This window comes from Microcaecilia unicolor, chromosome 4 (genome assembly GCF_901765095.1).
Source record: "Microcaecilia unicolor chromosome 4, aMicUni1.1, whole genome shotgun sequence".
Taxonomy (NCBI): Eukaryota; Metazoa; Chordata; class Amphibia; order Gymnophiona; family Siphonopidae; genus Microcaecilia; species Microcaecilia unicolor.
Window position 1 is genome coordinate 156,292,185 of NC_044034.1, and position 14,457 is coordinate 156,306,641.

The 14,457-nt window shown below is 39.7% G+C and overlaps 1 protein-coding gene across 1 annotated transcript; it reads left to right on the top strand.

Annotated features, from left to right (window-relative positions):
* The first annotated feature begins 3,947 nt into the window (after positions 1 to 3,947).
* Positions 3,948 to 7,124, top strand: RAG1 (recombination activating 1). Its single transcript, XM_030199462.1, has one exon. The coding sequence runs from the start codon at positions 3,948 to 3,950 to the stop codon at positions 7,059 to 7,061; it is 3,114 nt and encodes a 1,037-aa protein (XP_030055322.1). The 3' UTR covers positions 7,062 to 7,124.
* The last annotated feature ends 7,333 nt before the right edge of the window (positions 7,125 to 14,457 follow it).

Consider the following 14,457-nt stretch of genomic DNA (forward strand, 5'->3'; position numbering starts at 1 on the left):
CAAATATACTTAAGATATTTTCAGATGAATATAAAAGTTTGATTTGAAAATAAATCTTTGGGTAATTCAAGGGAAGAATATTGCAATAGAACACTTTCTCTGATAGACAGTAAACAGGGCTCTAAGTATACAGATGAAAAAGATTATCAAGTTGAATGCAGAATAAATTTTACAAGCTTTAGTATGTGATAGTATATAGCAAAATTGTTATGGAAAAGGACATATAAGCACTGCTTATTTATTTTTATTTTATTTTTTATTTTACTACTATTACTACTACTACTTAACATTTCTAGAGTGCTACTAGGGTTACCCAGCGCTGTACAGATTAACATAAATTGACATAAAGGACAGTCCCTGTTCCAAGGAGCTTACATTGCATTGGTATCCCACATTTCCCCACCTATTTGCAGGCTCAATGTGGCTTACAGAGTTTTGTTATGACATAGTCATTCCAGGCTATCACGTGCCCAGTTTTTTGATTTTACTGATTTTTAAAATGCATTACTGACTTGTGAAATGCATAATTTTGTGTTCCTCGTTCCTTAACAGATCTTGCTATATAATCTCTCTAGATATTGAATTTGTAATCACTAATCCTGTTAAGCAAAGCTATGTAGAGAAACCCTGGACTGCCACATTCCATTCCTTTTCCAGATTTCAGGACTTCCTTGATGTGTGTGTATGTATGTGAGAGTATGTCATTTGTGGTATCTCACTACATAGCTCAGTTTATTACTCTGGTCTTTTATTTATAGCACTTGATTATTCACTTACCATTAAGGAACCCATCAAAACGAGGTATAATCCTAAACACAAAATTAAATGTAAATAATCACAATCAAATAATAAAGGCAATGGCATTCCAAGTTGTAAATTTATACAGTAGTCATTGTGTTGAAAGATTATGATCTATGTTTTAATTTTTGTTTAGATCATGCAATACATGATCTAAACAAGTATTTGTAATGTTATTTATTTATTTATTTATTAGGATTTATTTTCCGCTTTTTTGAAGGAATTCACTCAAGGCAGTGTACATTAAGAATAAATCAAACATGAGCAATAGACAATTACAGCAGTAAAAATATTCCAATAACAATACAAAGTATGGCTTATAGTATACTACTTACAATGTCAACCCAATATGCAATAGAACATTTTAATTGACAGTGTAGGGTATAAGCATAGATGGAACATATTGGGGTATGTTTACTAAGGTGCGTTAGCATTTTTAACGTGCCGGTAAATTTAAGGCACGTTAAATTTAAGGCACCTATACATTTCTATGGGCGTGTTAGCATTTAATGCGTATACACCATTTACGCAAGTTAAAAACACTAACACGCCCATAGCGCTGCTTAGTTAACCTAGCCCATATATAGGTAACAGAGTAAGAGGAGTTAGAAAATAAGGTGACTAATTTAAATAGATGTACACAGAGAGATGGTTAAATATTATCTCAGCTAGGATAGGCGTGGATAAACATGACCTGCTGCAGTATGTGCAGCCCGTGTCACTCCTTGTGTGTGTGAATGAGATAACAAGTTAGTTACTTCTTCCATTAAAGGCCTGGTTGAAAAGCCAAGCTTTCACCTGCTTCCTGAAGTAGAGATAGTCTTGTATTAAGCAGACCCTTTCATGGAGTGCATTCCAGAGTGTGGGGGCTACTCCAGAGAAGGCTCGCTTGCAGGTATCACATCGTGTAATGTCTTTTGGAGAGGGTGTGGTTAGTGTTAGTCCTTGAGAGGACCTTAGTGTCCTTGGAGGTGTGTATAGTAAGCGGTCTGGAACACAAAAAATATAAGGACAGGCTTATGAACTTCACCATGTATACACTGGAACAGAGGAGGGAGAGAGGAGATATGATAGAGACGTTTAAATATCTCAAGGGCATTAATGTATAGGACGTGAGCCTTTTTCAACTGAAGGAAAACTCTGGAATGAGGGGGCATACGATGAAGTTAAGAGAGAATAGGCTTAGGAGTAATATAAAAAAGTATTATTTCACGGAAAGGGTGGTGGAAGCATGGAATGGCCTCCTTGAGGAGATTGTGGAGTCGAGGACTGTGTCAGAATTTAAAAAGGCATGGGATAAGCACGTGGGATTGCTTAGGAAAAGGAAGAGTTAGGGGTTACAGAGGATGAGCGGACTGGATGGGCCATTTGGCCTTTATCTACCGTCATGTTTCTATGTTTCTATCCTGTTCTTCAGGTGCTCGGGGCCATTTCCTCTAAGGGCCTTGAAGATCAGACATAAAATTCAAAATTTAGCCCTATATTGTACTGTAGCCAGTGAAGTTTTTGCAAAAATGGTGTGATGTGGTCACCTTGCTTGCCACCGTCTATTAGTCTTGCTGCAGCATTCTGAATCAATTGGAGTTGGTGCAGACCCTTTGTAGAGTGCATTACAGTTGTCCAGTCTTGATGTTTTCATGGCATGCATAACTGGGATAAGGTTTATCTTCTCGATGTAAGGAGAGAGGCAGTGTAGCTGTCGCAAATAGTAGAAGCAGCTCTTAAAGGTTGCTTGGATTTGGGGAGTCAGAGTAAATGTTGAATCAACTGTATTCCAAGGTTCCTGACTTGTGATTTGAGGGGGAGTTCATACTTCCCAAAAGAGATTTTGATGCCAGGTGTGTATCCACTTGTGTTAGTGACCTAGAGAAGCTCGGTTTTACTTGGGTTCAGGCAAAGTATTGTATTTTGTGCATATCTTGTACATCTTGTGCATATCTTGTGTATTATGTACACAAAATTCTCCGCCAGTGTGACCGTCCACTTTTATTTATCCCAATGCCTTTGTCTGTCTCTATGTCCTAACTGCACGAAACTGCTGCCTATTGAGATTTTTCATTTTTGTTGTGCTGACATTGTATCATATTTCTGTTTTATGAACGTGTACAGTAGGGACACTGCATCTTACTACGTCTATTACTATCATTTAATCTGCCTGTTTTAATTGTGTATTGCACTGACATTTGGTCATTGTACTACAAGTATACTTTTACTAGAATGCAAGTTATCTGTGTCCAGTTATAGCTGCTGTGCACCACCACCTTCAAACATACACTTAATAAACCTTAATAAATAAATAATAAAATAAATAAATGCGGTGGATTGAAATTGACAGGACCCTAGACATTGCCTGCTGTTTATTCTGAGAAGGAAATACAACGGGAGAGTGCAAAGTGCTCGTAACCTTACTTCCAGCTTACCCTTGCTGAACTCATCATCCCAATGTATCAGATTTATTAGACTTTTTATTCTACAGATACAGCATGGGAGACAAATGAAATAAATCAGGTCCTAGCTGAATTTTCACTAGTTTGACTTAAAGCAAGGGCATCTTGGTTATCTGATAAAATCAGATTATGTTGCTTTCCTTTTAATATGCCATTATTACAATCTCTTATAGTAACCATTTTGCTGCTGGACTGCTGTTATTATGTGGGAATAAGAATGAGAATCCCTTGTTGTTACCAATGTCAGGGCTGGTATTAGGGGAGTACAAGGAGGGTGCTTGCTTTGGGCCCCTCCAAACCTACCCCTAACTGAAGGCAACACAGCCTCATGACAGGCTTTTGGACCCTGTTGCAAATTTCTGCCCTGGGACCCAACATGTCTAACACCAGCTCTGATGAATGTGGCTGACTTTGAAGTACTGAAATTTAGCAAAATCTTGTCCTAATAATCTGAGGAAATCTCACTTGTAGTGCTGATGAATGGAAAACACTTATGCTACCAGTTCTCACTGATTTTGACTAAGTATTACAATGTCTGAGAGACAATCAAAACAAAAGATTTGACTACATTGAGCATTTTCATGTAATAAAATTTTATTGTATTTTTGAACATTTCACTTACAGAATTTTTTAAAATTTTTTTCCAGGAGTATTGTACCTGAGAGAATGGAAACCACTTTATCAGGGATTCCATGGAGTACCATGCCTGCAGAAATCCAGCACCCATATACTAAATTTTCAGAATGGAAGTTCAAGTTATTCAGAGTAAGGTCTTTTGAAAAGACATATTCAAGCGACCTTCAAGCAGAGAACACAGTTCAAGTAGAAGAGCCTTCTTTGGAGAAAACACCTGTGGTTAAGGTGCCGACAGAAGTTCAAAGTCTTGAAAACTCTCTGCCTTCATCTACAGCTTTGAGAACTCAACCACAGGAACATGATAAAACTGACATCAGTCCTGTAGACTTGAAAATGAGAGAGCATGAGGAGACTCACATAGCAAACTTGCAAGAACTTTGCAGAATATGCGGTATTTCCTTTAAAAGTGATCCACATAACAGAAGCTACCCTGTACATGGACCGGTAGATGAAGAGACACAAGGGATTCTTAGAAAGAAGGAAAAGAGAGCAACATCTTGGCCAGATCTTATCTCAAAGGTTTTCAAGATTGATGTTAGAGGCGATATGGATACTATCCATCCAACACGCTTTTGCCACAACTGCTGGAGCATCATCAACCAGAAGTTTAACAATACCCCTTGTGAGGTGTATTTTCCAAGGAATGATGCTGTAGACTGGCAGCCACATTCAGTGACATGCAATGTTTGTACTTCGGTCCAACGTGGCGTCAAAAGAAAAAGTCAATTTCAAGGAATTTCACAGTTGAGCAAAAAGCTGAAGAGAGGCACTGAGCACATTAAGAAAAAGAAAGCAATAAAGAACAAATCCCAGCTGAAAACTAACAAGACCCTCATTCCAAAGCTGACCAACTGCCAGAAGATACACCTCAGTACAAAGCTGCTTGTGGTAGATTATCCTGAAGATTTCATGAAGTCAATCTCTTGCCAAATTTGTGAGCATATCCTGGCCGATCCAGTGCAGACTACATGCAAGCATCTATTCTGCAGAATATGCATCCTCAAATGCCTAAAAGCTATGGGTAGCTATTGTCCCTCATGTAGATATCCTTGCTTTCCTACTGACCTGGTGAGCCCAGTGAAATCCTTCTTGAATATCCTCAACTCACTGGTGCTGAGGTGCACTGTGAAACAGTGTGATGAAGAAGTCTCATTAGGAAAATATGTTAATCATATCTGTGCCCACAAAGAAACAAAAGGGAAAAAAGCTTATGCTCACATCAACAAAGGTGGACGGCCAAGGCAACATTTGCTGTCATTGACTAGAAGAGCACAGAAGCATCGCCTTAGAGAACTCAAGTATCAAGTGAAAGCTTTTGCTGAGAAAGAAGAAGAAGGGGATGTCAAGGCAGTGTGCTTGACACTGTTTCTTCTTGCTTTGAGAGCTCACAATGAACACAGGCAAGCTGATGAACTGGAAGCCATCATGCAAGGCAGAGGAGCAGGGCTTCACCCAGCTGTATGCCTTGCCATACGTGTCAATACCTTTCTCAGCTGTAGCCAGTACCACAAAATGTACAGAACTGTAAAAGCTACAACTGGTAGACAGATCTTTCAACCACTGCATGCCCTTCGAAATGCAGAAAAGGCTCTCTTGCCTGGTTATCATCCATTTGAGTGGAAACCGCCTCTAAAAAATGTTTCTACTAACACAGAAGTTGGAATCATAGATGGACTAGCAGGACTGGCATTGTCTATTGATGACTACCCAGTGGACACAATTTCAAAAAGATTTAGGTATGATGCTGCCTTGGTTTCTGCCTTAAAGGACATAGAAGAGTTACTATTAGAAGGCTTGAAATCCAAAGACTTGGATGACTATCTAAGTGGCCCATTTACTGTAGTGGTGAAAGAATCTTGTGATGGGATGGGAGATGTTAGTGAGAAGCATGGAAGTGGGCCAGCTGTCCCAGAAAAGGCAATTCGATTTTCTTTTACTATCATGAACGTCTTTCTTAGTCATAATAATGAAAATGTGAGAATTTTTGAGGAAAGTAAGCCTAATTCAGAACTATGCTGCAAGCCACTGTGCCTTATGCTTGCTGATGAATCTGACCATGAGACACTGACAGCTATATTGAGTCCTGTCATTGCAGAAAGAGAGGCCATGAAACATAGCAAACTGATGCTTGACATTGGAGGCATACCCAGAGCTTTCAAATTCATATTTAGAGGCACAGGATATGATGAAAAGCTTGTCCGTGAAGTAGAAGGCCTTGAAGCTTCTGGATCTGTTTATATTTGTACCCTTTGTGATGCAACACGCCTTGAAGCTTCCCAGAACTTAGTTCTTCACTCCATAACAAGGAGCCATGCTGAAAACTTAGAGCGTTATGAAACATGGAGGTCAAACCCACACCATGAGTCTGTGGATGAACTACGTGACAGAGTGAAGGGTGTTTCCGCCAAGCCATTCATTGAAACTCTGCCTTCCATTGATGCTTTGCATTGTGATATTGGCAATGCAGCTGAGTTCTACAAGATATTCCAGCTTGAGATAGGTGAAGTTTTCAAGAACCCCAATGTGACAAAAGAAGACAAGCAGAGGTGGCAGGCAACTCTTGACAAGCATCTCAGGAAGAAGATGAATCTGAGGCCAATAATGAGGATGAACGGTAATTTTGCCAGAAAACTAATGTCCAAAGAAATGGTGGAAGCTGTTTGTGAGTTGGTACCTTCTGAAGAAAGACAAGATGCACTCAGAGAACTCATGGACCTTTACCTTAAAATGAAACCAGTGTGGCGATCATCTTGCCCTTCCAAGGAATGCCCAGAATTGCTCTGCCAGTATACTTTCAATTCCCACCGATTTGCTGAACTGCTGTCTACTAAATTTAAGTACAGATATGGGGGGAAAATCACAAATTATTTTCACAAAACTCTAGCTCATGTCCCTGAGATTATTGAAAGAGATGGCTCGATTGGTGCCTGGGCAAGTGAAGGGAATGAGTCTGGAAATAAACTTTTTAGGCGTTTCCGAAAAATGAATGCCAGACAGTCAAAATGTTATGAAATGGAAGATGTGTTAAAGCACCATTGGTTGTACACTTCCAAATATCTTCAAAAGTTTATGAATGCACATAATGCATTGAAAAACCAGGGGTTCACGTTAGACACAGAAACTAATCCAGACAACTCCCTAGATCTGGAATATTCTTTAGAATCTTTAGCTTCTGTGTAATTTGAAATGCAAGCAAGCTGTTTGCACTGATTCAGTATATGTGTCTTCCGGAGGGATGCTGTAAGGCCTCCTCTTTCAGGGTGGGTGTTAAAGCCCAGAGAAATAGGAGTTTGGATCACATGTGAATTCTGAGTGATGATTTAAGGAATCACTCAATAGAGTTTCATTTGAGAGCTTTGGAGAGACACAAATGCACCATGCCTGGTACTATAGCTGATGCATTTAATTGAACATGAAAGTATTGGTTCCATCATAACACATGGCTTGATTTAGCATAAAGTTTGGAAATAGAAAATAAATGGTAGCTAGATGTGTGAGGAGATTTATTTTCATGGATGGAAGTTAGGGCTTGAAAATATATTTTAAATCATTTTGACATGTTTAGTTTTACTTGGCAAGTATTGAACATACTGACTATTTTTATTGGTTGCTAAAATTCAAAATGAATGGGGGAGGGGAGTCAAGATTGTTTCCAATAAACGTAACAAAGGACTTCAGATAATAAAAACAATGCAGATATGCAATAATACAAATGCTTTTTTTTTTTTTAAATAGTCTTAGCTAAGTTTGTGAAATATAGGTTTATACTATTGCTGTAATTTGATGTTAGATTTGCACTGGGATGGCAGGAAACAGTTTTCCTGCATTTTTAACAGTCACTCTCACTTTTTAATAACTTTTATTTCTTTTTGTCTTGCAAAATAATGAATTATCATTCACTTCAATAGAACTTTAAGATGTCCTTCCTCATCATTTACATCTTAAAATGCTCGTCAAATGATCATCCAGAAGGTGCCACAATACTTACACTATTTCTAATAGAAATGTTCACCAAAGTTGGTATTACCATACACATTTCAGTAAAGGTTTAGTACAGAGCAAGCTGAAATCTTGATATCTGTGGCTAGGGTAACATACTAGCTTATGTTTATTTTGCATTTCTAAGCATTGTGTTTTCTCTTGATGATCGTTTAACAGGAATGAGCAGTTTAATTTTAGTGCACTTGTTGGAATGGGCAAGAACGCCTAAGCCGGTGACTACTGTCCCTTTGGTAAACTTACATTTTAAATTGTTTGAGATGGACAAATAAAACAAATGCTGCATTTGCATACATTTCCAATGAGAACTCCTTCTTTGGGAGGAATGAAAGTGAGGGACTGTTTGCTTTTGTGTAGGGCAGATCTTTCCAAATCTGTCCTGGGGACCTGATTGCCAGTTGGGTTTTCAGGATCCCCATAAGAATAGGCTGGAGACAAAATTCCACACATTGGAATCCAATATATGTAAATTTATCTTATGTATATTCATTGTGGATAGTTTTTAAGGTCTCAGATTTAGCAACGTTCCTGAGCTTTGTACATTTTCTCGGCTTGCAACAAAAAAACATTTGGGGGCAGCCCTGAGGGATATTCGGGTTTCTCTTGCAGAACCTCTGTTAAGACTGGTACATATGTGAGTTTTAAAGAACAGACAAAGCAGTAATGCTCTGCCCTTATCTACCCTTAGCAAAGATATGCAGACAGAACAATTTTTGATTCAGCTCACCCTGGGGTCCTTTTAGAAAGGCGTGCTGAAAAATGGCTTGTGGTAGTGTAGGCGCTTGTTTTGGGCATGCGCCGATCCATTTTTCAGCGCGCCTGTGAAAAAGGCCTCTTTTTTGCCATAAATGGACATGCAGCAAAATCAAAATTGCCGCGCATCCATTTTGGGTCTGAGACCTTACCACCAACCATTGACCTAGCGGTAAAGAATCTGGGCGATAATGACTTACACGCATCAAATGCCACTTGGTGCGTGTCTGTTACGCGCGTCCAAAAATAAAAAATATTTTTCAGATGCGTGTATCAGACGTGCTCGAAAAATTAAACTACCGCAAGAGCCACGCGGTAACTCCATTTTGGTCTGCCTTGGGCACACGTAGATGCTTACGCAGCTTAGTAAAAGGATCCCCCTGTTTGCTGAATACAGATACGTTGATATGCAGTTTATGATGGTCCATAATTTTTTAAGGTTCTTGAACTGCTCTGTATGTTCTATTTTGGAATTAAATGGAAAGAGACTAAAATGAATTAATTTACACTGTGGAAATAGTTTTACTCCATTTGCTAATAATTGTCTTTGCAACACAGTGTGATCACAGGCAGTAATATGCTCTTGTAGAGATGGTTCCCTTTGGACCAGAGAGCAAGGATACATTACTTTTCGATGACTTACACATCTAGTACTGTTAACTTTTTTTTTTTTAATGCATGCAAGTTTTAGGATCGATTAATGCTAATATGCTGTGGGAGAAATTGTCTGTTAGAATTTGGATTTTGATCCATTTTAGCATGAAGAGAATTTTCTTAGCTTATATATTCTTTTTAAATGTTTCTCATAGTCACAGTCTGATAGTGTTGGATTGATTTACTAAGGGCCCTGTTCATGAAGGTGTGTTAGCATTTTTAGCACATGCTAATACTAGAGACACTCATATATGGCTGTCTTTAGCGTTAGTGTGTGCTAATTTTAGCTCACGCTAAAAACGCTAGCACACCCATAGCTTGGTTTAGTAAACAGGGCCCTAATTATTTGTCTGTGCAGGAACTTTGTGATTTTGGTTTCAAAGGTAGATTTTCTTTTTCTAAAGAAGGTAATAAATAATCTAGTATTAGGTTCACATTATATCAGTTAATAATTTTGCTTTACAAATTTTATTTATTTGGATTTTGCTCACACCTTTTTCAGTAGTAGCTTGAGGTGAGTCACATGCAGGGACTCTGGATATTTCTCTGTCCCAGGAGGGCTTACAATCTAAGTTTGCACCTGAGGCAATGGAGGGTTAAGTGACTTGTCCAGGATCACAAGGAATAGCACTGGGATTTGAACCGGCCACCTCTGGATTGCAAGACTGGTGCTCTAACCACTAGGCCACTCCTTGCCCATAGTATCCTGTACCACTCACTTTCCGTGCAGATTAAGGTTTACCAATAATACAAGGAAACACATAACGAAATGCATTAATAGCCAATGCAGAAGTTTTGCCATAAAGAGAGACTTCTGATAGAAGTGAGTTGAGGCAGTTAATATCTGCATTGTATATACTTTTCATTTTAAAGTTATTTGCCTTTTTGAAGCGGTAATTTAGAAGAGTTACTTCTTTTCACCCTGTATGTTATCACAGTAATCTTTTGTGTAGCAGTGCGTTTGTGCACTAAAGCTGGTTTATCCGTAGCAACTGGTACTTTTCACCAAGGTACAGTCAAATTAAAGCAGCCGCCCATGCTAGCCAGATATTTCTTTAGCCACTTTACAGTCTTATCAATTGCGGGCATTTCATTTTGAAAAAAAACATCAGTAAGTTCTATTTGGAGCAGTTTACAGGAAAACAGAATTCGCTCTTGCTTCAGACAAAGCTTGAAAATGAAAACCAAGTTCTCCTAGAGCTGCTGCATTTTGAGTGCCTGCATCTCAGGGAAGTCTGTTTTCAAATTTATCAACTGCTTTTCAGCTGATCCCCACACTCCCTTTTCTGAACTGCAGGGACCAGGGAAGGCTTGAAAAATACACTGCCCAAATCTGGCACTTCCTTGACTTCAGTTGGTAAAAGAGTTGGTCTGCTCATGTGGATGGCTGCTTTAAGCCTTAACACTTGAATTTTCTGCAGCAGATGTTAACAGCTGCAGTGTCATCTCATAGCTAGGAAAAGTTGACTTAACACTGCTGCTTTGTCAATTATATTGTACATTGTAGGTGAAACACTAGTGAACTGTGTCTTGCCAAACTATGACACTGCCCTGGTTTACAAGCAGCGGTTGAATTGTGATGTTAGATTCTAGTTAGCCTAAGAAAAGAGTGGCTTTGACTGACTGGGGATCAAAACTTGCGGTGAATACCTTAAAATAATCTAACATAATTCCAGTCACATGCATTTTCGATAGATGACGAACTGGATTTTGTCCTGGTGTTTTACCCACCTAACTGTAAACTAGACAGATGGGTAAACATGTACAATCAGCTGTTTTCTTTATACCATGGAGCAGCAAACAGTACCTCAATGCACAGAAACTTTTGAGCCTTACTGATCGTTGTGGTTTTTATTCGCTTTTTGTGGAGAGTTTTTTTTTATCCTCTATTCTTCATTGCAGATACATATTGTATTGCTTTGTATTTGAAGAATTATTTTGGTAAATGTTTGTTTCACTAGAACATTGTAATCCTGAATAGATATTATTGCCACATATTTTATATTGCCGTTTGGGTTGCTGCAGTTAAGATAATACCTCAGATTATCACCTTTTCGCACAAGCTTTGTTTTCACTGCATTATTTTTTTTTCCAAATATTATTTACAAGGTCCCTGTAAATGTTGTTTTATTTTACTGACTTTGTGAAGTTTTATAAACATTGTTGTTTAAGGACATTTCTAACTGTATCAGCAACTTTTCTGTTGATCCATAGTGTGAAAAGTGCTTGTGAATACAGTTATTTTCAGATTGCAACTTTTGTCAAAGATTATGATGCTTTTTAAACATTCTTATGTAACCTACTGAATAAAGCTTTTAAAATAATTATGTGTGCCCTTTTTTTATTGTGTTGGTAGGAAATTGAAGAATGTAAAGTTGATCCATTGTTTAAACAGTACCATTTATAGCACATAAATTGCTAAATTACAAGTTTGGAATTATTGGTGTTGCTTTAAATACAGTACTTTTATGTGAATGCATTAATACCTTTGGAGACCATGATAGCACCATTTTAGCTCAATGAGATTGCTGTCAAATGACATTAAGCAGTGCTGTGAGTATGAATCAAGCAGAAGTCTGCAACAGATTTTGATGGGATCTTTCAGGCAGTATTTCATTCTTCGTGCAAAACAAACCGGATCTGTTTGCTGGGCATCATTGTTCCTTGAATGCACCAGGGCATTGTTCCAAATGTCTGATCTCATGTCATGTGTCCAGGACCAAATTACATTGGCCTCAATCCCACAAAATTCTGGAGTCCTGTAAATGTAGCTATTTGATTCACTGAACTTTAAAACTCATGTTTAAAATGTTTGGATTGGTAGGGGAGATATCCATATGCTCTGTGGCGTTTTATTCCTATTCATAAGTTGCTCACTTCTGAATTTTACTGAACCAAGGCATTTTTTTTAGCCTATGAGATCACCTTGTGTGTGTTTACACTCCTAATTTTTCAGTTTAGTGTTCTCTCACATTCATTGTTGATTTAATCATGAATTGATAATGAGTGTGACTATTGGGCAGACTGGATGGACTGTTCAGATCTTTATCTGCCGTCATTTACTATGTTCACACCAAATTTTCAGGACAAGCCAACAATAATCACAAACAAGTACACCAACTCTGCATTAAGAAGATAAGCAATAAGGAAGTTCCTTAATTTTTGCGATCTCCATATAGAAAATAGAACCTAAAATAAAATGTAAGAAAATAAAAGGGAAAAAATAATCTCCCTGCCCCTCTTTCCCGCACTACCCAGAATCCCCACTCACAGTACAATCCACACCTCAGCATAGCCATATGAAACCCCAACCACAATGTTTGCAATTAACTTGGGCAAAAAACTAGACAGTCACCTAAGACAGCAGCTTCTTGGGGCAGCAAAGAGCAGCCAAAGCAAGATAATAGATCCTGACAGCCACACAGACTCAAAGAATCATCAGCACATACTTTAATCCAGGGGCATAGCCAGAGTGGTGGGAGGGGGTCCAGAGCCCGAGGTGAGGAGGCACATTTTAGCCCCCCCCCCCCGGCGCCGCCAACCCCCCGCTACTTCTGAACCCCCTCCGGTGCCGCTGCTCATCCCCATCCCTTTTGCCCCCCCTCCCGCCACCGGCAACCCTCTCCTGCCACCGCCAGGTACCTTTGTTGGTGGGGGTCCCCAACCCCACCACCCGAAGTCCCCTTCAGCACCGGTCTCTGAGTCCAGCGCGTTCGCTGATCTGGATTCTGTTTCTGTGAGTCCTGACGTCCTGTACGTTTCTACGTGCAGGACATCAGGACTCACAGAAACACAATCCAGATCTGCAACATGCCGGAGACTGGTGCTGAAAAGGACTTTGGCTGGCGGGGGTTGGGGACCCCCGCCAGCAAAGGTACCTGATGGTGGCGGCGGGGGAGGGTTGGCGGCGGTGGGGGGGGGGGGGTAAAAGCAGGGGGGCCAGGGCTAAATCCGCGGAAGCCCACAACCCCATGGCCCCACCTAGCTATGCCCCTGCTTTAATCTGCATTTTTAATAGGATATTTGCATGTTTATCATGAGCAGTGGTCCTGGGCAGCGCCAGAGAGCCTGGAATCGAATCTGGGGGGAAGTTACACGTTGGAGTCCCAAATTTGTGAGGGAAGCCCAGTTTTAGTGTCTGTCAATGTGAATGCCTGTCCGGTGAAGAAGAAGCCTGTCCTGGAGAGGAAGAAGCTCCACTTAGCCTCTCTGCACCACAAGAAGACTGCCAATTTAAGTATCCTGAAGAACCTTGAATATCTGCCTCTGATAAGGAAACCTGAACTGAGTGCTCTTATCAGAAAGCCTGCCACTGTGACTGCCTTTAACCAGGGTCCTGTCTCTAGGAAGTTTAGTTAAATGCCTGTCAGTCCAAGTAGTGGGTATAGAATGGGTAAAAAAAAAAGAAAGAGAAAACTTGAAAGAGGTTATGTGCTGGGAGAGTTAGATAGGAATTCCCCTTGCTTTTCCTTTTATTTAAATTAGTTCATGAGGCTCTGTTGCCAAAGAAGATACTGACTGAGATACTATACTTTACTGTTACTATACTGTATACTATACTATAATGTTTTTGGTCTCATGCATTACACTAGTGGTCTCTAATCGTTCTCATACCTCACACTAAGCTTATCAGCTTTTGTCTCACACAGAATGTAAACCGCACTGAACCCCGCAAAGGGGATATTAGAGGTATACAAGAATAGATTTGATTATTGAGTTTAATTCTTCAAATATTGAGGGGAGAGGGCTGCAGGCTAGGGCCTGAAAGTTAATTGAGAGGGTGTGTAAGGCAGATAGTTTGCCTAGGGTGTCCACCACCCTTGCACCAGCTCTGGGTTCTGAACCTAGTCCTTTTGGACACAGCCAGCCAATTGAGTTTTCAAGATGTCCTCAAGTGATACACATGAGAGAGGCTTCATGCATGGCCTCCATTTTCTGCGAATCTGCCTCATGTATTAATTGTTGGTATTCTGAAAATCCAGCTGGCTGGCTGTGATTTAAGGACTTAGATGCATGCATATGGGCACATTCTGAGAGGCAGGTTTCATAGTTCTGTGTAGCCACATTGAGCCTGCAAAGAGGTGGGAAAATGTGGGATACAAATGCATAAATAAATAAATAAAATAAACTTCATGATCCTGGTCCTTTACGTGTCCTTCCACTTATTAAA

Bases quoted from the DNA above. Each gene is read 5' to 3' on its own strand.
- RAG1 (XM_030199462.1), top strand. From the start codon at position 3,948: ATGCCTGCAGAAATCCAGCACCCATATACTAAATTTTCAGAATGGAAG.